Below are 26,859 nucleotides of genomic sequence, written 5' to 3' on the forward strand. Positions count from 1 at the left end.
CTAGGACCACGGTGAGCTGCAAACCTGTCTTCGGGAAATTTCAAAGGCAGCTCAGATTTAGAGGGATGAGAGTGGCAAGGGCAGTACCATGAGCTGATGGCTCATAACCCCGGGGGTCATCTCAGCATGTGGTACCACTTCCTCTTTGCTGGGCTACCGTGATCTAAAATGGACAGTAGACAAAAAAAAAAAAAGTCCAGCAAACTTCTTGATGATTGCTGCCAAAAGAGGAAGAGAAGGGTGAGGAGGATTTGACCTTGAGGGCCAGGAAACACACCAGCAGCCCAATAGGATGATGACCTCTCTGGCTTTTCCCACGAGGCACCTGGCCAGGAACTCGACAGAAGAGTTTTAAGGAAGCGGGTGACATAGCCCAACCTGGACCTTTGGCTTTGTTCATCGATTCATTCAACAACACTTATGGAGCCCCCTCTACACAACAGTTTTGGCACCAGGGGCCTGGCAGTTCTTGTCACCAGTCTGCTGACCCACTCCTGGGAGTGCCAGGGACCGAACTGATTTTTCTTGGTTTTCAATGCTATGAATCAGGATGCGTAATTTTTTTCCATCTGTAGCCTCAGACTTCCATTGGAAAATCTAGTCAAAGCTAGACAAACATGCACACACATTCAGGAAGCAACACTATTGTAGATTCATTACTCTCGAAACATACCCACATAGGCACAACTGGAAGACATTTGCCTTATAATTATGGTTATTCCACCCACAAACATTTACTGAGCACCTAGTATACGATGTGGATTTGGGGCAAACAAGGCAGAAAAAGGTCTTGCATGGGGAACTTTCATCCTAGCAGAGAATAAAAAACATACTTTTAAAGTAGTTAAATAAGTAACATAGGCACATTCCCAGCTAAGGAAATGAACGGAGCCTGTGTGTGTGGAGACAACCCTCTGAGATGTTTGTCTCCAACGGGAAAACAAGAAAAGCAGCTCTTACTGGGAGAAGAAGGATGGTACAGAAAGGTTTGAGTTTTTCATGTGTGTTTGACTTGTCTTTTAGGGACAGGGGATGTGTTCCTTGAACATATGCACATCTACCGGAAGTGATTTCACACACAGGGATAGTCTGAGGACCCAGAAGAGAGAAGAAAAGTCTTAAACAGGCCAAGGAAGGGAGACAAGGCAGGTCTAGCTCACAAACAGAGAGGTGGCCCTCTTCCTCCACGGTATCAGATGGAAAAGAGGGCCAGTCAAATGCAGAGGACTGGGTTCTGGGCGTGGGAGGGAGGTTCCATGCTGGGGGCGGGGGTTGGTTTGCAGGAGGAAAAGGTGGGATGTAGTTGTCTCAAACAATGGAAAGCATGCTTACCAGGGAACTGCAGAAAGAGTACCGGGCCGTGTTCAGTGCCCCACTTGAGATCTCTGGCCTCTCATGTAAAGCAGTGGTTCTCAGCCAGGGGTGACTTTGCCTCCTCACCCCAGCCCACGGACATCTGGCAAGGTCTGGAGACAGTGTTGGTTGTCAGCACGGGGGAGGGGAGAATGCCACCAGCATCCGGTAGGTAGAGGGCAGGGATGCTGCTCAGCATCCTGTAACATCCAGACAGAGCAGCGTCACAATGAAGAATTATCCAGCTCAGCACGTGATGGGGTATCTATGGACAGACCCTCCCTGGGAAGCTACCAAGGAGGCAGCGACCCTCTCTCTTTGTGGGTAGAAATGGGGCCACCGGACAGGGTGGTTAAAGGACTTCTCTTCAGCCTTCCTTTGGTGTAGCTTTGGGATTTTGTGCAGCCCACATGTGTTACATGTTCACATCAAACGACCGAAACAAATTAGTGATGGACCAACAGGGGATGGGCTGACGTAAGCAGATGACTGACTGAAAATGAAAGGAAACCAGACAGTCTGTGTGACTTTTCCCGGGCACACCCAGCTGCTAGGATGCCAGTGCAGAGAAAATGGGGTTTTGCAAGAGGAATACAGTGAAGGAAGCAGACGGAGTATTGAGGGTTGAGGGTCTCTCCAAGGTAGTGATGGCAATGACAGATGATGGAACCTAAGGCGGACAGAGAGAGGAGGGAGGCTAAAGAAGGAGCTGACGGACATGTAAGAAAGTGATAGAGTTCATTAATTAGAGATATCATTATGGCTATAAACTGTTGGAGCTACTGAGCTGGAATGACAGGAGAGGATGCTGGGAAAACAAGATGTCCGAAACCAAATTCCAACAGAGGTACGGTAATGTTGAACAACGACCAAGTCGGGGGGAAGGCCGCGGTGATGAGCGGCTGAAGACAGGAAAAGTCCCTGTGAGTGATCGAGGTGAGAATTCCAGAAGCCAGGTGTTTGGATGGATCCGCCGGAGCAGCGGCTTCTATGGACAATGAAGCCCCCTCACAGAGCAGCTCACAAATAAGGGCAGGTGCCACTTTCTGACCTGCACAGCGATTGCCTAGTTAGTAAATGGAGGAGTGGAGATTCAAATTCAGGTTTCTTGGTCCAAAGTCTGTGCCTTCTCCACTGTGCTAGGACCCTGCCCCCAGGAAAAGACAAGTGGGTGGTCTTCAGTCTAGGGAACGCTGGGCGGGCCCATTAGCATGGGCTGTAGTATCGGCGATGGAAACTTCGGATAATGGGGGTGGAGAGGGAGGAGAAGACGAGGGGACCAGAGCCTGGAAAAGCCCTTCTCACCCCAGCGAATTATCCGGAAAGTGGCCTGGAATCGTAGTGAGCAAAGAAGCCAGGGAAGAAAGGAATGATAAGAAAGAAAACCAAAAGCTTTGTGATTTCCAAAAAGCACATCCATAATGTTATCTATGTACTAAAATAGATCTTTATTATATATATATTCTTTTCATTAAAAATACACAAAAAAATGTATGTATATAAATATTGATTATGTTATAGAAAAATAGCATCACTAGCTGACAAAGATTAGAGGACTCTTGGGGTTGGTTGCCAAGAAGCATTCAAAACCTACACCAAAGGTACCCCATATTCTCTTAACACATCCTTCCTGATATCCATGCTCTCTCTACTTAGGTAGCTCTCCCAGTCTCTCTCTCTCTCTCTCTCTCTCTCTCTCTCACACACACACACACACACACACACACGCACACACACACCTGCACACACACACACACACCCCTACAATTGCTCAGGAAATGTACATGCTCTATAGGGAATGGACTGAGACCCCCAGAGATCGCCCTAGCTTCTCTGTCCGCATCACCTGGTGGCCCAGGCTACGGCTTCGGAAGTAAAGGTGCTGCCGTCGGGAAGTGGGCCTTTCGGCGTCTCGAGCTCATCACGCAAGCCGAGGCCCCCTGTGCACCCCTTACCCACTCGTCTCACACCGTGTACCTGGAACACAGCCCAGCCTCCCCTGAGGTAGACAGTAGACCCACCCAAGAGGCGAGTTAAAAGGTGTCCTTGGCAATGTGTGCAAACATTCTCGGCCGCTGAAGCTGAGTGTAGAACGCTCTGGTGGCTGCCCTTCCCTCCTCCGCATCTTGACACGCAGCCCAGAGTGTTACGCTCGTCCATTATCTCCCTCAGCCTGTCTGGCCCATGGACCTGCTGGGCCCTGTGGTCCCAAGGCCCTCTTGGTTTATGTCTTCTCACTTGACCTCAAGTGGCCTTAAGAAGACCTTCCTTCAAGACAACATTCTCAGTGCCTGTAACAAGGAACCGTAACGGAGAGAATCTCAAAGTGCTTTTCTTAGAGCTTATATAAGCCAAAAAATGTCTTAGATTCCTCAAAATTGACCAGAGAGATCTCAGACACATTGACGTACAACTGGTCGGCGCTGGTGAGGTTGAAGACGGCGCCCAGGTAGCTGCTGCGGGCCCACATCTGGCCAGCGGTGCAGTAGTCCATCATCCTCTCCTCCATGAGCACCAGGTCCTGCGGGTACTTCGAGTGCCTCATGCAGACCTTGTGGTTCAGGGGCTGCCTCTTGCAGGACTGGCCCCGGAAGTACACTTTGGAATACACGAAGTACAGGCCGGTGTCATTGATCATGAGGCTGCCCTTCTTGTACTTCAGCCCGGAGACCAGCGCGATCCCGTAGGTGTCTTCCCACTCCAGGGGGACGGATCTCGAGTTGGGCTTGCCTGGAACCAAATCGGAGAGGAGCCTTTAGCCAGGAACATGCATGCATCCCACACACTAAGCTTCCGAGGTGAAACGGTGGGCGCTCCCTCCCTCGAGCGAAAGTTTTTGTTTTGTTTTGTTTTGTTTTGTTTTTCCCAAAATGGCACAGCCCTCCTGGAACTGGCTGAGGGGTCAGACTCACCCATCACTAAATTCCTTCAACACCTTTATCAAATGGCCTGCTTCAATTTTATCATCCACGCCCTTGGGACACACCATGGGGCCATAGTAAATGCCCCTAATCCATTGCCGTGAGACATGGGTGAGGCGAGTTTAGGTCCCTGGAGCAAAGGTTCTGGGATCTTCAGAACCAGCACCCAAACGGTTAGGCATCGGGTCCTCCCATGAGGCGAGAAGCCAAATCCAAGGAAGTCTACGGTTCCAAAGTCGGCAAGGACCTCCGGGATCACCTGGCCCAGCACCTCCCCTGCATCCCTCGCTTGGGGCTGACGTCCCCCTTCCCCGGGCCCCTTAAGCAGAGAACGCTCTCCTGTGCTGAAGTGGTGACTTGGGCACCCCTCTCCCTATTGGCGTGTGAGCTCCTCGGGAACTCAGGAAGGCGGGAACTGCGTGTGATCTATCTCCATGACCCCAGGTATGGCGCACACCCAGGCGTGCTCTATAAATGTCTGTCGGTCCAAACTGGATCGTTCCATAGCCTCCGCCTCAGTGATCCCAGGGACGGCGGCACACTGCTGCCTGGGATGCTTAGTCGCTTCCCAGATGTGCGTGCATGACCCACGGGGAAGGCCCCTCCCACGCCGCTATCGATCACTTCCCTCCACGGCACCGCACGCAGAGAGCCCACTGGTGCCAGACTGGGCCTCCCCTCCCATCACCTGCGCCCCCAGAACACAGCAGTGGAAACCAGCAGTGGCTCTGCTCCCTGCAACCCACACCTTACGGATACAGACCTGTCAAATGGGCCGCTTTCCTCGGCTCCCTTTTCTCAGAGGGCAGACTGGGGTGTCCTGTATCACAGAGAGAGAGAGGAGACAAGTAGACATGAGATACCGACAATTCTTTTGGTGGAACGCTAAACACAATATTTAAATAAAAGAAAAATTTTTAAAGGCATAAATGGCAATAGTCTTAACATATACGAATCATGCAAGTCCACACTGTGGAATTCGCAGCCTCTGTGTTTTAGACACAGAGAGGTTAAAAAAAAAAAAAAAAAGCAAATTCAGATAGACGGGGGCATGCATACATTGTAATGTTACAGTAAAACCACATTCATTAGTAATTGCATTGATTAATCCCGAGCTGTCATATCAGTGACTGCATTTAGAATGTGCCACAGCCCTCTCGGGCAGAGACTACCGTCCCGCCTCATGGGACGGCTTGTCTAGGAAGAGTCAGTGTGGGGTCACTACTCGGGAGCCCTGACTCTTTCCACTCTGGCCTCACTGTCCCCAGGACTCAGCGGGCCACAGGCCAAAGAGGACAGCAGACCCACCTCCTGGCTGCTAGGTCTTCCCCCAGGGACGTTCTCCAACCTGCCCCAAACTAGTTCTACTGCCTTGAAAGAGTCCACTGAACGTGGAATTGTGTCCGTTTCCCCCAGCACGTCCCCAGCTCCCCGGCTTCGGTGCCTCTGCTCATGCTGTTCCTTCTGCCCAGAATGCCCTTCCAGACAGCTCTCTGGGGCCAGTTCCTATCAACCCTATAAACACCCTCAGAAAGACCTGTTTCTTTGGGGAGGGACCTTGATACCCCCCCAAGCCTTTTTAATCAGATGTGACTTCCCTCCTCTGAAACCCAGCGTCTCTCTGCCTTCACCTCTCTGGTCAGCTTGGACTCGCCTTTTCTGCAAAAACTGTGTCACTGGCCTAACTGTCTCAAGTCAGTGGTAAACTCCTTCCTGCCGCTTCAACCCACCAGGGCGTTTAGTTCGGTTTTTAATACAGGGCATGCGACCAGTAAATGTTCTCCAGATTAAACTGAAGGAGTTAAAACGGACAGTGGTTCTCAAGACAGATGCTCCTTTCTCTGACTTCAACTATTGAACCAAATAGACCTACCACTTAGCTAATGAAACGCACGAAGGCTCATTCAAGAAAGATTCTTAGAAAGGTGTGTCGGAATGCCCCGGTCCGCTGAGGACGTTACCTGAGCTACCTGAGCCTGTGTCGCCCCTGTAGCCGCCCAAGATCACACCCCCCCCCCATGAATGCGGCGTTAGCGAACAGGAAAGGCAGGGCTGAGGCTCGCCTGCATTCCTGCGCCACCAGCCGCCCGTGCGGCACCCCTGGCAGCGAGCCACGCTCTGGCAGGAAGCGGTGCACGCCTCTGTGTCCCTCAGAGAGCCTGGGATGGCTCAGTTCTCAGGGAGGGCCCTCGATCAACGTGTCCACTGGGTCAGTACTGGAGTGAAGAGACTACAAGCACACCCTGCCCTTTGGTGATGCCCCGGGATTTTGGCACAGGCCAGTGCAGGGCCGAATTGCTTTTCCTACCTCTCACCCCGCCACAGACACACACACACACACACACACACACACACACACCACCTCCTGGAGGGGACTTCCCAAACCGCTCTGTCTTAGGTGGCACCTAGTGCATGCACTTTGAAATGCTGCGGTCTGTTCGCCTGCTTTCGTTTAGCTTCTCCAGCTTGCTTAAAGCTCAGGGCGGGGAGGCCCCCTGTCTCTCTTGTTCTCAGGGGTCACCCCCAACCCATCCCCCAGCCTGGCACCTAGGAAGCACCCCAAGAACACTTGGGAATGAATGAAAGATCTAATGAGCTAACTGTGGGAAAACGGAAAGGGAAAAAGAAGTACAGGCGAATGCTTAAACAGTATCTCCCAGAGAGAATCACTGGGACCGTGTTAAAGTGTCAATGCTTCTGGGCCTCTGCTGAGAACAGCAAGATAGAAGGATACGCATGTATGTGTAGAGTCAATATTAAACTAACGTGTCTTTTTACCTAACACTACAGAGTGCACAATCTCCATGGCATTAGACGTCCTTCTAATATATGGTTTTTCAGTTGTTGCTTATTATGCTCCACCTGAATACACCATGGTGTATCCAACCAATCTCTTATTAAGAGGCATTTAAGTTTCTTCGGAATTGCTTATTATAGTAGCCTTATAAAGAAGTGGCGAGCATCCTTATACATACATTTTCAAGCACACCTCTGATTATTTTGTGAAGATAAATTCTTTGTGATAAGATTGCAAGGTAAATGAACAGTTTTAACCCCTTGATGTGTTTCCAAACTGCTCTTCAGGAAAAGTATACTAATTTTCAGGCTCCCTGGCTGTCAGCGGGTGTTTAAGCAGGTCCTTTTCGCTCACCTTTTTGCCAATCTGGGTTTTTTTTAATCTTTACTAAACGGATGGATGCAAATGGGTCTCCTTCACTTCAATGTTCACCTCTTATCTTATTAGTAAGGTTGCTGACTTGATTTCCGTGCGATAACTCACCACTTTCGGGTCCCCCTGGGTTGATCTGGAGAAGATCATGGCTTTGCGGGGCTGGTAGACCTGACTCATCTGTTCTTAACTTTTCGTCACCAACATGACTCCAGAGAGTGGGCGAACGATGAGTAATTAGGTCCCTGGCTCACCAGCCCCATTCCACTGATTTTCCAACCTATTTTAGTCTGGAAATCTTCCAGAGGCTTTAGTTTTTGAGCAAATATTTCTACTTGGCTTGTGTACATCTGGACTTTCTGACACTCAGGGACCCAGACCCAGAACCGGGAGCCGGAGCAGCCTCAGGCTGGCGCCAACCTGCAAGGGCAGCAGGGCGACTTGGGCCCCCCGAGTGGGCACAGCCTGAGGAACAGGCTGCCCTCGCTGGGCGGCCAGTGCTACCGCCTGCCTTCTCCCCAGCTTCTAGGGAGACTTGCCCACTGCCTGTGCGGAGCCCTCTCGCCTGTCGTCTCTCTTGCTCACTCCGCAGCCCTCACAGAGAGGGGGCGTTGCCCGACTTCCCCAGGCATCAGTCCCTGCCCTAGGAAGCCCCACGGGGCCACCTCAGTGGTCTTGGGCATGTCACTTCATCTGCCTGGGGTTTCGTCCCTCCTACATAGAGTGCGATGACTGGACCTGATGGGGCCTGAGCTCCCTTCCTGCTCACACCAAATCTCAAGTTCAATGCACCCTAGCTCAACAAGAGCCAGCGTGTCCAAAATCTAGCCGTTTGCAGTTTCCAAAATTCTGTCCTGAAATGTCATGAGGCCAGTGTTCAACGTTCTCCTCTTCCTCCTGCCCTGTGTCTCATGCAAAGGATTTCCCTTCGTGGCTGAAGGTAGCACTGTGGGGCAAGCTGGCCTGCCTTTTGAACGGTGGCTGAAGTCTTCCCGCCGGCTTTCCAATGACTGCCAAAGACCATCCTAGTGTGGACTCTGGAGTTCCCACTTCTGAAAAGCTAAAACATTGCCTAGAAAATATGTTTTAAATGAAGCTTGACTCTTGAGCGACCCCTTAGAGAACTGAGAGAGGAGAAAAGCTTTCCTAGAAACACCTCTCTGTGCCCCCACCTCCCCGCTCTTCCGGGGACTCACAGCCACCTCCCTGTGTAGGGGACCCCGGAGGCCAGCTGCTGCTCAGGGGACAAAGGGCCAGGGTTGTAGAGGTGTGTGCCTCTTCCCAAAGTCAAGTGGAAATTATGCTGAATCGTGCGCAGTACTCAGATACACTGACTTTGAACAATTAAATTTACTTCCTAGCTGAGGCAGCTCAAGAAGGCCCAGAGATGCAGAATCAGCCAGGATCGCTATTGCAGAGAAATATGTCCAAGAACAGACGCCATTCAGGCCATTCCAGCAACACGGTCCAGCTCTGAGGACCATCTTTGGAAACTCAATGTACACACATAAAAGGACTCACCTATTTGCTTCTCCAAAGATGACTCTACATGCCTTTGGCTGGAAGACTGGCAACAAGAAAAAAAAAAGTTGTATAACAAATTTAAAGTTTTCTAAGCAAAGGAGGTAATCTTGTCAAGTGAACCAAGTGCTGGAAAGGAATCTCGATCCCTCGCTAGTTCTCCCATTTCCGACTGTGGCCAAACATCTGAGTCTCCTCACGCCTCGGTTTTGTGATTTGGAATACTTCCGATAGTTTTAAGCCTTCTCTAAAAATAAGTTAGTTTGGCCACTTGCACAGATTCACTTCTCAGCGAGACCCAAGCTCCTTTCTTCCTTGAGTCACAAGGGAAGTGGCTCACCAGGCTGCCTTGCCAGCCTGGGGAGGAAGAATGTAGCTGCCAGCCGGACTCTGGCCCGGAGCCCTTCCACAGTAGGAAATCTCCCTTGAACTAATGTGAGCCTGCAGGTCTCTGTCTATAGACAGAGTGACTAAACCATCCACTTCTAGGACAGGAATAATGGATCGAAAGCCCTGTGCAAGCAAGACCATGGTCCCTGGGGACCGGGGTAGACTGACACCCGCCACCGCACAGAGCTGCCTGACCCCCAGCACTGGGGACACGGCGGCCACAGGGCAGCTTACCTCTCTGAGTTCGACCAGCTCCTTCTGCAGGTGGAACAGCTGAAACATCCCCAGCCCCACGGCTACCAAGGCCACCAGAATCATGAAAAACATCACCAGGAGACACCGGCCCGGGTTGTGGTCCCTTCTCTTCTTCAGAGGTGGCAGCGGCAGGGGAGGCAGCAGTTGTGATGGTGGTGGTGGTGGTGGTGGTGGTGTTGGTGGTGGCGGCGGTGGTGGCGGCCTCCTTTGACCAGGCCTTCCAGGCACTGAGGGGGGACAGGGGAGGACCGTCCCTGGAGGGGCCCAGGGCGAGGGGGCCCCGCTGTCCACCCAGTAGATCTGGGGGTACGGGTAGTTCAGGGTCTGCTGCATGGCAGCCAGAGACTCGGGCCGCCCCCGGCACAGGGGGCTGGCTCCTCAACCCCGTGGAGCCCCAGACGGCACGAGAAGACCCACTGCTCGCGAGGAGGGCAGCTGGCTCCTTCTTTATACCGTTTCCATGGCCGAGGGAAACACCTCGCTTTCGTTCTCTCTTTCTGTTTCTCAGAGAGACGCCCACACGCTGTGCATCTGAAGCTGAGAAGCCTCAAGAAGCTCGGCACAAACCCGGGAAGTTTCCACCCACAATTTTCTGATGAAAGCCTTCGAAGCCTCGGCAGCCGGCGTGCGCCCTGATGGCTGGCAGGGAGGCCCCGTGCTCAGGCCCCGCCTCGCAGGTCGGTTCCGGGGGCAGTCCCGTGGCTTCGGCCACCGCCCAGCTCCTGGGGGGGCAGTGGCCCTGGGGCACACTCCTGCACTTGTGGCTGGAAGCGTCACTTCCACATCGCTTTTTTTCTTTTTCTTTTTCTTTTTTCTTTTTGCATGAAGGAGCTACCCCTGCTATCATCCCCTCCCCCGACAAAGCACTACGTACCCGGACCTGGCAAAACCCCATCACACAGAGGTGCAACACCTGCCCCCCAGCCTCCAGCGATGAGATTGGAGGGTGCACACCGGTGGCCTGTGGGCCGCGTGGAACCAACAGACCTCTTTTCTTTGTACCTCCCATTTGTCCTTTTCATCGGTGGTCCCTTATTAAAACTGGGATATTTCACATTAAAATATACGTGTTGCTCTTCTGTTTTTGAACATTAGAACATTGGACGCGCTCGAGGCCAACTCTGCAAATGCAGGCAGCGGACCTGGGCAGCAGCTGCCCCCACAGACCAGACGGGTGCTCCGGGCTGCCTGTCTGCACGCCCCCCTCCGCCCCCCACCCCCACCCCGGGCATGGCCAAGGCCGGCCTGGTCCCCGGAGACACCTCCGTTTGCGGCCCCAGTTACAGCTGCCAAGTGAAATGCAGGGCGCCCAGTCACACTTGAATTTCAGGTCAACAATAAATAATTTTTAGGATAACCAGGTCCCAAATATTACATCGACTATACTGAAAAAAGTTATTCGTTGTTTATGTGAAGTTCAGATTTGACTGTCATCCTATTTGCTTGCGTGTTTGTTTGCTACTAAAGACGGCAACGCTCCCTGGACCAGCCCCACCCTTCCCTCTGGCCTCGGACACCACGGACGTGCCAGCAGCTTCCTCCTGCTCCGCGCTAGACCCAGCCGTCCGTCCGTCCTTCCCGTAAACCGCGCGAACCTCCCCAAAGCCGTCCTTCCCGTCTGAGCAGGGCGCAGTCCTTTCCCAGCGTCACTGGTTTCCGCATCACGCTTCTGCGTTTCCATGACTACCCTCCTGCTTCTCCGCCCGTACCAGCCCAACCCCAAACCTGTGTCCCCACCACACTGCATCCACCCCGCCCCCTCCCAGCACAACCTGCTTCCCCTGAGTCACTCTTCCTGGTGACAGCTTCGACCCCCCTCTCCTGCTCTCCCCCAACATGTGACGAGTCAGCCGAGACTGCTGGTTTCGCCTGAGACGGGCTTCCCACACCAGGCCCTCCCCACCCCCATCCTTCCTGGCACCCTCGCCTCGGGTCAGACCTGCAGCGCCTCGCTCCGCAAACACCGCAGCGGCCCCCTCACTGGTCTCCCTCAGTGGTCTCTCCGCCACCAGCTGCTCCCAAGCCCACGTGTCCCTGCAGAATGCTGGTGTTTCAGAAACAGACTTAGTGTTCATGCTTCCTCGACCCTGCCCCCCATCTGTTGGGGGGTTGGATCCCAGGAGTCGTCCAGTCCTTTCACGGGAGACACGTGGTTCTTCCCCGTGACAGGCCAACCGCTGGCTGTCCCCTGCTGCCTGCTTCCCTGACCCTTCCGCCCACAGCCCGCCCTCCACTCAGGAAACAGGGACACGGCCGAGACCAGCAAGATCGCACGATGTTCTCGCTCTACTTGAGAGCGGGGCGGAGTTCATGTACTTTTGAATTCACACATGGCTTTATTCGCAGTTAAGAAAAGTGGTAAGTTTAAAGTTACTAAGGAATAGTCAGGAAATGTAATTTTAAGAATTCCACCATAGGTGAAAGACAAATACCATATGATCTCACCTTTAACAGGAACCTAAACAACAAAACAAAGAAACAAGCAGAATATAACCAAAGACACTGAAATAGAGGACAGGCTGACAGTGACCAGAGAGGAGAGGGGAGGGAATTTCAGGGGACATTGGGAAGGGTTCACGGGAACAAACTTAAAGGACACATGGACAAAAACTAGGGGGAGGGTGGTAACGGGAGGGAAGTGGGGAGGGTTGGGTGGATGGGCTGGATTGAGAGTAAAAGGGAGAAAACTGTACTTGAACAATGATTAAAATTTTAAAAAAAAGAATTCCACCATAGGCACAACAACAACAACAAAAAACCCTTCAAGTTTCATCAAACAACTGTAATAAAAATTATGCAGAATCATATTTTTAAAACAATAAAAAAGTTTCCCGTACACAGCAAAGATGCAACTGCATGGGAAACAATCCCATCATCCTGGGTGGAGAGGACACTGCAAGGGCACGGGATGTGATGGCCAGGGGAGAGGTGCGGCCCTGGAGTGAGATGGCCGGGGTTCAAACCCCGGCTCCTCCACTTCTTAGCTACACGACCAGTCGCTTTCCCTCCTAGGATCCCAGTCTTCTCATCCATAAAAATGTGCGTGATTACAACGGTCCCGGTTTCAGGAGGCGTGGTGAGAACTGAACACGAGAGAGCGTTCGAGACCACTCACGATAGCCCTGAACGAAGCAGGCTCTGAGCGAACACAGACATTGTGGTTGTGACCGCACTGAATCTGCCCACCCAGGCTGCGTGGGTCGTCCACTGGCCTCCCTCCAGTCAGGACGAAAGAAGGTGGAGCCGGAGGGGGCGTGCAGAGAAGCGTACGGGTCAGCGCCCGATGTCCAGCGTCCTCAGAGTCCACCGCTGGACTGATGGACTTGACCGGTGGGTGCACCACGTTGTTTCAGGCTAAGACACCCACCCTGGGCTTTTCTGCCCCAAACACCCACAGAAGCTTCCAGAATTCTTCAGTAACAACTATGCTGTATTTTCACCTCTCTGTCGGCCCCGCTGCTTCTTTTCATTCATTCTGTGATTTATCTAGAATCCTAATATCGGCCCCCGACCCAGCCAGGGCCCTCCAATCACAGGGCGACTCAGAACCTAAACTCCGGGGTCCCTCTGTGATATTGCCACCAAACATCTCAGGGCGGCAAAGTTGAGGGAACAGAAACACCCCCGCCAGCGGTAGCAGGGCCCATCACAGTCTGGGGTGCTGTCAGAGCCTTGTTAGTTAGCAGAGACCACCTTTCCAAGTGGACTTCAGCTCTGTGGTTCCTGAAGACAAATAGGTATTTGGCTTCGAGAAAGGCCAGGATCCATAAGTCAAAGAGCCCGAGGGCTGGCAGCTCCCAAGGCGGGAAAGACCCTCTTGGACTGAGGAGCAGCTCCCACGTCCCCCCACACCTCCTGCCTGCATCCCCCCCCCCCCCCCCCCTGCTGGATGCCCAGCAAGGATTCAGAGCCGGCGATTTCCTCCAGGAGAAGGGGTGGGGCTGCCCGTCATAGGAAGTTGCCAGGGTGCGGGGGAACCTGGGGAGCCAGCCTCAGGGGATGACCGCATCAGGGAACTTTCCTCAGGCAAAGCCGTTAGAACTGTGTACGTACCTCCCTCACCGGGTGACGATGCAAATGACCTCTCTCATCCATGGTCCCCCCCCCCCCCCCCCCCCCCCCCCCGGCAGTGCCATTCCCCTCGGAAACTGTCCTGCTCCCCAGCAGCGGGGAGGGAGGGGGACACGAGGAACCAGCCACTGGTGACCTGCAGAGGGGGGTAAGACACTCCCAGCCGGAGTCTGCTTGCTCAGAAGCATTGGCCCACATTTTTAATCCCCCCGGGCGCCTCCAGGCTGCAGTCTGAGCTGCCGAATCTACAGACCCCAACACCAACCCCCCCCCCCCCGCCCCCCCCCCGTCCTATCCCCCGCCTTCCTCTCTGCTGGGCGCTCTCCAGCTCCCTAGCCTTCCCCAAGCAGTCTGCTGAGGACGTCTCATCTTATCTGTCCGCCTCCTTCTCTCGGGCTTCCTGTGCGCTTGCGCATCCCGCCCTGTGCTCGCCGGACACTCACATGCTCCCCTTTGCGTGTGTCTCCCGTCCACGTGCCCCGTCCACGCTTAATAGGGTTTCCTTGGTGCCGGTTCGCGGGATCTCCTTGTGCTTCCTGCGGCAGAGGCCAGCCCGTCGTGACGCGGAGCCACGTCAGCGTCTCCCCCCCCGCCCCCCGCGCTGTCTCCCCGCCCCCCGAGCTGCCTCCCCCCGCGCTGTCTCCCCCCCACGCTGCCGCGGGTTCCACGCGCAGGCTGTAACCCTCTGGGGCTCTCCTCTGTGAAGAAGGGGCCCATCTCGGGCTTTCTCCATGGATGGCCCCGTGTCCCAACACAAGCCATCCACCCCCCAGGGGATGACGGCGGGGTGCTGGCCACGTGTCAACTTTTCAGGTCCAGCAGAGTCCCGGCTAGGCTCTTATTTCCGTCCCATTGACTTAGCTCTGTATTCCGGCGCTGGGGTCACGCCGTGCCCACAACGATGGCTTTGTGGGAGGTCTCGAGAGGGAGCCACGGCGAAGGCCTCCTGCCGCCTTCTCCTTTTCCACAGCTGACTTGGCTGCTTGAGTATGCTTAACCTCCCATGAACGTTTTAGGGGAAAAAATATTATCATATTCCTAAAATGTTGTTCCCTGTAACTGCCCAGTCTGGGGGGAGTGCTACCTTCACAATGTTCTTTTTCCCTGACAACCCTTTTTCACGTCTTCTTCGTGACCCTCAAAAGTTTTCTTCAAGACGGTCTCATACATTCTTTCTTAGGTGAATTACTTGGCACGTTGTGATTTTGTCGTGATTATACAGGACGTCCTGTTTTCTGTGGTGTTTCTAGTTTCTGGGGGGGGGGGGCAGCTTCCCAGATGACTCCAGCGACCCCCCCACCCGCCCACCTCCTGGGATTCAGGCCCTTTTATCATCCCCTCCCCCGAGCCCGCGCTGGGCTCACTTCTGACTACCAGGCGGCAGAAGTGACGGGGGAGCGCTTCTGAGATTGAGTCATAAAAAGACTGCCGCTTCCAGAGCACGCAGGAGGCCGGCTTCTCGCACTGTCCTCACCTGGTGGGGAGAGAGAGAGGAAGCGAGCTCTCTCGTGAGTCTTACAAGGACACGAACCCCACTCATAGGGACTTCACCTTCGTGACTTTATCGAATCCTAATTATTTCCCGAAGGCCCCACCTCCTGATACCATCACACTGGGATATACAGTTTTGATGTGTGAACCTGGGAAGGACACACACATTCAGGCCCTTATAACCAGTGAAGCAAGCCCAGGTCCCTGGCTCACAGAAATGATAAGATAATAAATATATGTTATCTTAAACCATTACATTTTGGACTCATTTGTAAGGCAGGAACAGATAGCTAATACAGAAGACTACTACAGATTGAGATAAATGCTCTTTATTTTGTAATAATCTACAATCTTGCAAACACGTGAAATTCTCTTTTTACTTCAGATAGTGCGTATGTGGATTTCTGTCTTTTTAATATAGACATATATATTATCAATGGGAGAAAACGACAATTTTTTGATCTCCCCTTCCAACCCTCATCCGTCCTTCTCTTTCTGTCCTTAGTGTATTGTCCCAAACCTCAAAAACTGTACATAAGCGTAACTGTCACTGTGGGCACCTGAAGTGTCTCCTGACAAGCGTGATGCTTTTCCTCAGGGTTTGGTCTTTATTCATCCCTTCCGTCACCAGAGGGGTTTCCTCGGGTGTCATCGGGACCTCATCAGCAAACAGGTGCGACACCCGACTCCGGGCAGCTTGAGGAGGGCTGACAGAGAGGAACCGTTTACGAGCATGTAGGTAGGGCGTAGGGGAACTCAGAAGGGCCATCCATGCTCTTGAACTAGAAGGAACAGGGTTGCCGTGCCCTGCAGACAAGGGAATAGATGAGTTACTGGAACCTGAGAAGGAGATTGTGTGGTGAAGGCGCAGACAGGAACTGTGGCTTCTGGCCAAGAATTGCAGCGAGCCCAAGCTGAGCCCAAGGAACCTGGAGAATCGATACCGCGTGTCACGCCACCGTCTTTCCTCTCGTTGGAGCTCCTTGTGGCCCAAGTTCAAGTAGAAGCCAGAGGGCAAGGGGGCCTTGGTAATAACCCTCGCAGGGCAAACTGTCAGGAGGGAGAGTCTAGCTAGCACCTTAATTCTGATTTGTGATGGATTTTTATGTTCCCTTCTGTCCTCTTATCCAAGCGGTAGTTTAGTGGGACATGTTTCCAAATCAGACATTCTTTTTTTCTCCAAAAACTTCTGCAGTGATTCATCTTTGTCTTCTCACATCCAGAAGCATCACAGAGCCATCTGTGGTCCCTCCAGCTCCTACTTCTTTTTAGTCGTTTTGCTTTTTCCTCCCCCGGGTGAGGGGCAGAGCCAGGAGTCACTCACACCTGATTCTGACAGATGCCGGTCACAGGCTCCGCTGTTTCTCTGTTCCCACGTCACAAGATCTGATTGGCTCAGGAGAATCTGCAAGATGTTGAAGGGTTGTTTTTGCTTTTTTATTGTAATCTCACTCGAGCAGGCTGATAGCCACCACCTGCTTTGTGCTTCGATTGGATCTCTTGTCTCCAGGGCAAGGGCGACTCGGATGTCCTTTTGTAGTAGGAAAGGGTGAGTGGGGGGTGAGCTATTTCACACCAGGTGAAATCAGGGAGTGAAGAGGGCGGTGGCAATGGGGTCAAAATGACCCTGCAGCCCACCACCCCACCACAGGATGACCTTTGATCCCAAGAGACTCCCCTTCTCCCCTGTCCCTTGTGTATCTCCCAGAGGCTGGTCAGGAAACAGGAGCCACTCTAAGCACGCAGAGTAAGGAAAGGTGTAATACAGGGACTGGAGGCAGGGAGGCCGCTTCTGGGAAGCCTTGCAATGCAAAGCTCTGCAACAACCCACCCTTTTAGCTTCCCGCAGCACAGAAGTGGGGGACCCTCAGGAGGACACGCCCCTGCCTCTGCTGTCTCCCACGTGACTTTCAGTAGTGGCCGTGGACAGTGGCTTCTGCTCTTCCACCTTCCGACCTCGTGCGATTTCTTCTCTGTTGGCAGAGCCCAGTCGAGGTCCCCCCCCCGCCCCCCGCAAGGGAACACAGGGAGTGTGATGTACAGGCTCCCGGGGAAAGGGATGGGGCCGGGCAGTCACAGACTGTGACATCGGTGGCGTGCTGTATCTGTCGTATTCACCGGGTAAATCCCAACCAACACGTGGCGACTGGATTAATGGCATCAGGAGGGTCCCAGGTCGGGGGCAGGACTCTTTGGTGGGAACGAAGGATTCTGCGGCCACCCCAGTCCGGGATGCAACGGGCCCCGCCCCCTGACTCTGCAGGTGCTCGGGTCTGCTGCTGACCGACGCGGCAGTGTTCTGGAAGCCTGACCACGTTCGGATGCAGACAGAAACCTGACCGTGCTGGTCGGCTGCCCCAGGCAGCCCTGCTGTGGCCCGCCATCGCCCTTGGAATGCACCCTGAGCTCTCTGCCATGACCTCTAACCCCGGGCGTTGTCTGGGCTCTCCCTCGCTCCCCACCTCCTCTCGTGGCCCCCTGTGCAATGTCTCACCACACCGTGGCCGCGCCGGCCATTCAGGCCATCTCGTGTGACAAGTGTGCCCACCTCTCAGGGCCTTTGCCGAAGAGGCCGCCCTTCCAAACCCGGGCTAGTGCCTGGTGTTAGAGACACCCCGTAAATGTGACGAGTGGAGACCACAAGCATCTGCCGTTCAGATGAGAACAGATGGGAAAACCAACGCTCCAGTAAGTTAAATGACTTGCCTAAGGTCACTCAGCCTGTTGGCATTTGAGCCAAAATTCCAGCCCCAGGAGGGCGCAATGTGAGAGTGATTACGAAGCAGGAGTGCTCACGTGTGCCCCATGAGCAGCACCCCCGGGAGCACAGGGCCAGGGCCCATGCTGCAGGGTGGTGAGGAAGTGGGGTGGGGTGTGAGGCACACCCCATCACCATCTATTAAGACTGGAAGTGCCTGGGTCTTGTGGGTTCTTTTATGAGCCCCTTCTTGGCGTTTGAAATGCTTCACTGCAAAAACATGTGTCACGGTGGGTTTGTGGGAACGTCAGATGCACCAAAGGCGGGCTTAAAGGTCAAAGTCGTTGCTTTTTGTCACCCACTGCTTCCTTTGAGTGTCTAGCAGATGCTGGCTAGGGCTGTGCAGCTGGGTACCTCGAGAGCCTCCCATCCTCGGGGTCCCAGGGGAAGCCGGCTTCGAGCATACAGCCTCCCCTCTGGGTCTGGGAGGTCGTGCTGGACCTCATAGCAGCAGGGAGGGAAGAGCGCTCGGCCTGGACCTGTTTGTAACCCCACGAATGAGGCTCTCCCCCTGGGCCTGGTTTGCAAACCAGCTGCAGCTCCGTCTCCCCAACCCAGAACCTTCCCTGGCTCCCGAATGTCAACGCTAGAGTAACGCGATCATCGTATCAGGTCTCTGCCTTCACGGGGCAGGGCCTGAGCCCCACAGAGGTGCCAGGACCCCCTAAGACCACAGCCGGTCTATAGAATAGTTGGGAGCAGAGACCACCTGCCCACAAACGTCTGAAATCTCTGGTCGTCTCCTGACACTCCTGGACACATCCCAGGACAGCGACAGACAGCTGGGCGGATGCCTGACCCAGCAGGGACGCCCTGGCACGGCTCACCTCTCAGCTACGCAGACCACTGCGCTGAAAAGAAAGGGGGAGCTCGCCCTGGGCCTGCTCCGGGGCTCCCGCTGTCCAAGGCGGGGGTTCCAGTGAGGGAGCGGGGACCCTGGGCTTCCTTCCCCTGGGAGCTCTGAGCTAACCCAGCTCACGGCTCTGCACCACTCCAGCCCAGCAAACGCTGCTTTCACACCTGCACCCCGTGTGTGTGTGTGTGTGTGTGTGTGTGTGTGTGTGGCGCCTCCTGCAAAGGCCCTGCTTGCTGTCCCTGGGCTCGGGTTAACCACACAGAGCACAGGAAGGGCCCGGTGGGGGTCCGTGCAAAGACCGACGACACGGATGACGACCCAGTCACCGTGTCACTGAAGCAGTCACTGAAGCAGTCTGGTTCCCAGACACCGACACCCTCTCAGTGGGTTCTGTGTCAGCTCCAACTCCCCAGCGTGAAGGCAGGCTGGGGGGGTGGGGGACGGGCGGGAGGAGGGGAGCAAGTGGGACACTGAGGAAGCGGTCGGAGGACAACAGGAAGCACTTCCTTTTGCAGAAGGCCTTGGGGCAGAAGCTCTGTGACCTGACCTCTTGGCTCAGAAACCTCTTCTCCGTGCTCACACATTTTCTGTGCTGTTTATCTTTTCTCGCCTTCCTGGAGCCAGAGACGCCTGTGTTCACGGCCACAGGAGTGACAACTGAAATTAATCTTAGCAGGCAGTCACCCATTCATTCACTCGTTTGTTCATTCATTCATTCACTCATTCACTCTGCAGGTGCCCTGGGCCCATTAGGCATGGACTCTGCCATGGGTCTCAACCCCAGTGACTGCCCAGCGGAGCTTCCTCATGGTCCGGTCGGAAACCTGAGACGGAAGCCCGTCCCTGGCCCCGCGGAGCCTCGCGGTGGCCAGCAGCTCAGTTCCTCCTTTTCCTTTCACGTGGGAGCCCACTGAGCTGGGCTCTGTCACCTGAAACCAGAAGAGACGTAATAAACCCACCACAAGGACGCCGAGTGGATGCCTCAAGAGAGCATGAGTTTCAGTAAAAGGGCGGTGACCGGCGTCGTCACCTGCCCCAGTCTGGAGCAGAAGAAAGGTCAACCGCGCTGACATGGGGGTGCTGGCTCCAACCGGGGTGCCTGGGTGGCAGAGCCCAGCTCTCAGAGGGAGAGAGAGAGACAGAGAGATGTGCATTCTGGGCTGACACCTCGTCCTCCACCCACCCAACCTTCCAGCGAGATTCGATGAGAATATGAAACTGCTTTTGATGCGGCTTCGCCTCCTCTGACTCCCACGATGCTTTCCAGGTCCCCAGAGGATAATTTTTTTAATAGGAGGCACCCAAAGGTGCCTCAGTTGGGGTTTATCACCACCTGTGTTCCCTCCACTTATAATGGACACCCTGATCTCCAAGTCCTTTCCTCTCCATGGCTGCTGTCCCTCCCTGTGTGGACATCAGTCCTTTAACGAGGGCACGATAGCCCTTCGTGACTTTCTGCCCCTTGAGGTTTCCGGGTAGATGTCCTGATTTCTTGTGGCCTTTCCAGAGTGACTTCCTGCTGGCCTTCAGCCCCCCTCCCTCTGCGGACTTGGACGAGGGGCTAATGAGCCCCACAAAGCCAGGAGCTGATCAGCCCTCCTACCAACCCTCCGGACCCCCACAGCACCAGCCACCGCAGGGACGCGATACACCTCGGAGACACCCCTGCCTCCAGGAACCTCCCCGGCGAGCCATCAGTGGGGATCCTGTCCGTAGCTCTCGGATCGTATAAAGACTGTGAAGTTATGGGCAGTTAGAGCCTTTCTGAAGCTCATGCCGCCAACCTGACCTGACCTATGGGAACTGTTTCACAGGTCTCACCGTCCCCTCCCAGGGTGTGGCCCGTGCAGGCCATCAGTCACCAGGAGTGGGCAAGGGCTGGGGGGGAGTGGAGGGCTCCTACGGGTCTGCCCCTGGTCTCTGAGCTCCTGCGTGCCGGGCCCTGCACTGCCGGCCCCCAGCGGGCAGAGAGTAGCAGGCGAGGCCGGGCTCTCGGGTGGCCCACACAGCACGGGCAGTGGGGAAGCAGAGGGGGCCTCCCGGGACAGTGACTACATTACAAGGGTGACAGATGCTGGGGACACATCCAGATTAGAATGGGGTTGAGAAGGGGGGAGGTCATGTTTGGGCTTCAGGCAGAGTTGGGGGCTGAGGAGACCCGTGTCACGGGGGAGGGCGCAAGCGTCCCAGGCCAGCAGCCCCCTGTCACGTGCGGCTGCTCCTCTCCTCACACGGGGTCAAGCCTGGTCACTTTCGTTGGGGTTGGCTGTGACACAGCTTGAAAGTCAAGGTTTCCGGAGATGAGACAGACGAGAGGCTGCTCTGCCCACAGGCCTCTGCGGTCTGGCCCGGGAGCTCAGGTGTTCCAGAGCACAATGGAACAAGCGCGTGCCCCGCCCTCCCTGCCGCGGCAACTCAGCCCTCGTCTTGTTCCACAGGCCGTCACGCAGAGGCCCCGGGAGCCCAGCTGCGGGCCTTCTAGAAAACGGAGCCAGCCTCCAGGCACCCTGGCTGGGGCTGTCAGAGTGTCGGGACACAGGGGACTCGACCCACCGCAAGCGCAGGCAGCGGGAGGCCGCCTGGACCCTGGCACCCAGGAAGCCAGAGCTGCGGCTGAGGACCAGGGCGGAGCCAGGGGCAGCCCCCAGCCCCTGCCCACAGCTGTGCTCTCCCGAGCTCAGGGGTCTGCTCTAGTCCGGACCTCCGTGCACCAGCCCATCATCCTTCCTCATCTCACCTCCTGCTCCTGCACGAATGAGTTTGCAACCTCTGACTGGGGTTCCGAATGTCCGCTTTAAAAATCCCACTGGGGCCCTGGCTGGCGCAGCTCAGTGGATTGAGCACGGGCTGCGAACCAAGGTGTTGCAGGTTCGATTCCCAGTCAAGGTACATGCCTGGGTTGCAGGCCATGGCCCCCAGCAACCGCACATCGATGGTTCTCTCCCTCTCCCTCCCTCCCTCCCTCCCTCTCTCTCCCCCCTTCCTTCCCTCTCTAAAAATAAATAAATTAAATTAAAAAAAAAATCCCACTGGGATCATGTCGGGGCCCAGGGCAGGCTGCACCACGATAGCCCACAATGGCACGTGGACCATTTCGCACTAAAAATCCCCCAAACAGCAGTGGGGGTGGGAAGGGCTCTGGGACTCCGCTCTGTCCCCCTTAAAGCAGGGAACAAGTCTCCGTGAGAGACGCGCTCCCCACTCCTGAAGGACGGAGGGACAACCTTATCGCAAGAGCTATAAAATCCGGGTTCGGGAAGGCCTAACCCTTGTGTCGCCTTCACTGGCTGACTCCCCCAGCCCAAGCCCGCTGCCTCGGCTCCTTCCACAGAGCAGGGACTTCCTCTGCACTGCCAGGTTCTCACGGAGGGGCTGCTTCTCTGGCTGAGAAGCAGAAAAGGCACCTGCCCCCATCATTTCTCAGATCTGTGATCCGAGCATCGTGCCGTGCTTCTCCCATGTGCACGCATCAAATTAGCTTTTTCCTCCTGCTTCTCTAGGCTCGTGGCAATTTTACTAGTCCCTCCAGAAGAGCTCAGGAAGGGTGGGAGGGAATTCTCCTGCTCCCCAATAACCGAAGTGTCCAAAAGCATCCCCCGGGGAGCCAGGCTTCCGAGGCCTGCAGCCTCTCCCGGCTCCCCGATCACCCTGAGCCGGTCCTGTGCCGCCAACAGAATGCCATGCAAGTGACACTGGGTGACTTTGAAGGCCAGCTCCGGAGAAGCCAGTCATCACAGAAGCCTGGCCGCAGGGAGGCCTCTGTGCTGGGAGGAAGTTCAAGCTCACGGTGGGCGCAGGGACAGCTGGGCAGTTCCCCAAGGGTCCCGCCTGAGATGCCAGATGTGCAAGCTGGCTCGGACACCCAGGCCAGCTGCCACCGTTGGACCACAGCCAGAGGCAATCGCAGGAGAGACCCCAGGAGGGGATCGCCCAGCTGAATCCCTTCCACCCACAGAGCCATGATGAGCGACAATGGTTTGAAGCTGCTGTGTTTCACTGGCTTGTTGCAGAATAGTGGACCATTAAAGCACCTCCAGGCCCGCACAGAAAGAATGTTCTCCTAGGCACGTTATGTGGCACCTTTGAGCCCGAACTTCCACGTCTTGAAAATACCCATAATAATAGCACCGACTTCGGAGTGTTGGGAAATCTGAATTGGGTCGTGAACCGGGTGTACTTGGCCTTGAGGGCAGCACATCGTACGTAACAGGTCAGTACATGTTAATCATGGGTTCTGGTTCTCGTCACGATTGTTAGTGACATCCGTCTGGCAGGCAGCATCCATCACAACCTGCATGCTGCAGAGGGGCTGGGGCAGGGCGGGCACAGGTGGACAGGTCGGGGTCACAACCCATGGACGTGGAAAGACCCGTTCTCGGTGCGGGGTGGGAGCCTTGCTCTCCGAACTCCAGAGTGCCGGGAGATTCTCCTATCAAATCATTAACTTCTCACACATACGGGCAATATTCACCGAGTGCCGACTTCACACGCCAGGCCTCGGTCTGGGCCTGAGGACGCGGCAGTGCATACGGCCGGCGAAGACCGCGGCCCTCGGGGAGAAGACAGAGGCAAGCACACGAGACAAGTCGGTGGTAAGCAGGATGGGAAAAGCTGTCAGGGTGCTGCGTGTGGCTTGCGGGAAATGGGGCTGTCACTGTGAGTATCTGGGTCAAGGAAGCCGTGGTGAGCAGGGCAGGAAGGGACAGAGGTGGCTGCGGCGGGGAGGGCCATTGTATAGAAAGAACCAAACGTAAAAATGAGCTGTTGTTACACCTCCTGATTATCGACCAAACTGATGGACATATCGTATTTTTCGGACCCTAAGACACACCTAGGTTTTAGAGGAAAATAGAAAAAAAAATGTTGAAGCAAAAACTATGGTGAAATATTTAATAACATAAATAACATTTCACCAATGGAAATGTAAACAGAGCTCAACAGCAGCATTAATAACCATTATTCCTCCCAAATTTGGTGGGGGAGGGAATGAGCACCTTATAGTCCGAAAAATACGGTATATATGTTTTTTCCTAATGACTCTGTCAAGTAAGTGTTATCACACGTTATTATGTTATCCTTAATTTCCTCAGTCATTTTTTTTATCCTATTGTGCTCTGCTTCTCTTTAAGTTGCCTTAACTTCTTTCTGGAACTAGGCAAGATGACGTTTTAGGTTAAGTAACAAACCAGGCCAAGATCTCATTGGCTTAACACACCCATGGTGCATTTCTGGTTCACGCAAAGTCCACGGGGGCTGCTTGGCACGGTGTCTTCATCCGGGGACCCTGGCCCGCGGAGGCCCCCCCTGCCACACTGCCAACCACGCAGCAAGAAGGAAGACGGAAAACTGGCCCCCGAGCTGAAACGCTTCTACCGGGAGGGACACACGTCATCGGCTGTCCCCCTACTTCATTGGCCAGAGCAGGTCCTGTGTAGCTGTGTGCGCGTATGGGATCGCCCTCATGCCTCAAAGGAAAAGGAGCTAGATATTTTTTTTTTTTAAGATTTTATTTATTTACTTTTAGAGAGGGAAGGGAGGGAGACAGAGAGAGAGAGAGAGAAACATCAATGTGCGGTTGCTGGGGGTTCTGGCCTGCAACCCAGGAATGTACCCTGGCTGGGAATCGAACCTGGGACACTTTGGTTCCCAGCCCAAGCTCAGTCCACTGAGTACGCCAGCCAGGGGTTAGGAGCTAGATATTTTTTAAAAGATTTTATTTATTTATTTTTTAGAGAGGGAAGGGAGGGAGAAAGAGAGAGGGAGAGAAACATCAATGTGTGGTTGCTGGGGGTCATGGCCTGCAACCCAGGCATGTACCCTGACTAGGAATCAAACCTGCGACACTTTGGTTTGCAGCCCACACTCAATCCACTGAGCTACGCCAGCCAGGGAAGCTAAATATTGATGAACAGTTTCCTATCTACCGTGGACAGAGAGCTGGACATAATAATAGCAAATGATGAGTGACTGATAGAAGATGAAGTAGATTAAAGGAGGGACACCATTGCTTAGAAACGGTCAAGGGCTTGCCCAAGGTGAAACTGTTTGAAGCAGCCAAGATCAAAACCGGTATCGGTCTGGGTCTCAAACCGGCCTCGGGGCCGGGGGACGAGGAGGCCGCAGCGCTGAGCAGGGCTCCCCGACGTCAGGCCGGGCATTCGCGGCTGCAGGCGCCCCTCCAACTGGGTGGGTGTCCAGTGTGTCTCTGGATTTTGTTTTTGTGACGCACGATTTGAGAACCTCTCCTTTCCCAGCAAAGCTAAAAGTTCCATATTCACCTGTCATAACGGGACCTCAGTCGGCTGCGCGGGCGCTGCTGTTCCACGGGAACACAGGTAGAGATCCACCACGGGGAGACCCCCGCTCCAGGGTGTCCCCAGCACCAGCGAGCAGCTCCCCCAGCTCCAGACACCACCCGGTGCTCAACAACTCGGTTCGGTTCTGACGCTCACTTCTCAGAGTTCCTCACAGCTCGAAGGCCCAGACCCACGGGCCGCCCCTGACGTCATTCAGAAGCAAGTTCCAAGCCGGGCCTCCCCCATCTCCCACTGACCGGCTGTGAGTCAGGGGTTCAAGCCCCCTGCCTGGTCTGGCACGTCACCTCCTAGCGCCTTGACCTGTCAACCAACCTGCAAGCTCCCCGCGCTCCATCGTTCAGGGGTTTTATGGAGGCTCCGTGATGCAGACATAATGAAGTGAATCCATGGCCATTTGCTGACTCAGTCTCCAGGGCTGAGAGTTCCAACCCTCCAGTCCTGCCTTGCTCTTTCTGGTGACCAGCCCCCACCCTCAAGCTTTCAGGGGCCCCCCAAGTCCCCAGTCACCTCATCAGCATAGATACTGCCCTCTGTGGCGGTCCCACAGGGTTAGGAGCTGTGTGCCCGGAACCCGGGACAAGACCGAACATTTATTTTCCTTGTATCCCATTCACCAAGCTCAGACTCACTTTGTTCCCGAATATCCCAGACTTACAGCTTTGAACGTGAAGACAATCAGTAACTTCCGAGAAACAGACACTAGAAGGAGCGGGAAACAGCTGAGAGAAACCAATGTTCTCAATAGTTTAAAAGTCGTTTATCGAATCAACTCAGGATAATACTGAGACTGAATACCAGTCCCTGGACAACTTCTACAATGATTTGTAACAGGTGGTGTGTGCATCATTCCTATAAAATATTTTACACGTTGAGTTGCAAAGATCTGAACATACATACGTGGCCCACATCGGTAAGCCCTCCCTCATGAAGGTCTGAACACTGGGAATTTTCCAGAACTCACGTGGCCACGAGCCCTACACAGACCTCATTTGGGGACAAGCTGTGACCCAAAACTGTCGTGAGACCGGAGTCTCTAGAGTGAGCCTGCTTCCCACGAGCGTGGCCGTTCACGTCACCGCCAAAATGTGAATCTCGGTCGGACGTTGGCGTGACCACAGACAGCGGATCCACACTGAGGCCGTGACACCGCAGCCATGGACTATGTTTCCTTTCTAAAATGGAAACAGCTTTACATTTCGAAACACGTCCGGCCCAGGTGCTGCGAATCAGAAAGCGTGGCCCAGATTACCATCTCTCCCGCCGGTAAAACGGTCCAGGTATCTCGGCCCTCTGAACCGGGTTGAGAGACGGAATTCTCCCCTGCGGGGCTGTGTTTAATTGTAATCTCCCCGGGCTCAGACAAGACGTGGCTATCCGGCCGGTCTCTGGCACCAGTGAGCTGCTCCTTGTCCCTGGTGAACCTCCTCTAGAAAAAGAAGAGGTCCTCGGAGTTGGGTGTTGCATTTTCACGAGCTTGGCCTCATGGAAAACTTTCCTCTTTCCTTTGGCCTTTCTTTGATTAGTCCTGCTTGTCGGTGCCGCGCTTCTGCGGTCATGGGTAAAACCGCCCACTTCTGCACGGTCCTGTGGGACCCTGAGCGGGTGTAGAAACACAGGCGTCTGGACATGGTGTCTGCCCAGCTCTTGCTCATTAGTATAATCTGAGATTATTGCCAGAATTCTGAAAGCAGCCCGATGGAAGGGGTTCTGGTGTGATTTTTCCTTTCCCCTCTGCTCCCACTTTGGGTCAGGTGACG

At 54.5% G+C, this 26,859-nt stretch overlaps 1 protein-coding gene across 1 annotated transcript; it reads right to left on the minus strand.

Annotated features, from left to right (window-relative positions):
- Positions 1 to 2,777: 2,777 nt before the first annotated feature.
- FASLG (Fas ligand) lies at positions 2,778 to 10,280 on the minus strand. The gene is made up of 4 exons (XM_028530928.2): positions 9,589 to 10,280; positions 8,965 to 9,010; positions 5,038 to 5,094; positions 2,778 to 4,083 (listed from the first exon to the last, which is right to left on the minus strand). Exons 1-4 carry the CDS (start codon positions 9,940 to 9,942, stop codon positions 3,689 to 3,691), a joined length of 852 nt encoding a protein of 283 aa, XP_028386729.1. The 5' UTR covers positions 9,943 to 10,280; the 3' UTR covers positions 2,778 to 3,688.
- Positions 10,281 to 26,859: the final 16,579 nt, after the last annotated feature.

Source organism: Phyllostomus discolor, chromosome 14 (assembly GCF_004126475.2).
Source record: "Phyllostomus discolor isolate MPI-MPIP mPhyDis1 chromosome 14, mPhyDis1.pri.v3, whole genome shotgun sequence".
In the NCBI taxonomy this organism is placed as follows: Eukaryota; Metazoa; Chordata; class Mammalia; order Chiroptera; family Phyllostomidae; genus Phyllostomus; species Phyllostomus discolor.

Excerpts from the sequence above, each read along its gene's own strand:
- FASLG (XM_028530928.2), bottom strand. The coding sequence starts at position 9,942 with ATGCAGCAGACCCTGAACTACCCGTACCCCCAGATCTACTGGGTGGAC. Across the intron at positions 9,011-9,588 it reads AGCTGGTCGAACTCAGAGAG|TCTTCCAGCCAAAGGCATGT; the intron begins GTAAGCTGCCCT and ends TCTTGTTGCCAG. Across the intron at positions 5,095-8,964 it reads ATCTTTGGAGAAGCAAATAG|GACACCCCAGTCTGCCCTCT; the intron begins GTGAGTCCTTTT and ends TCTGTGATACAG.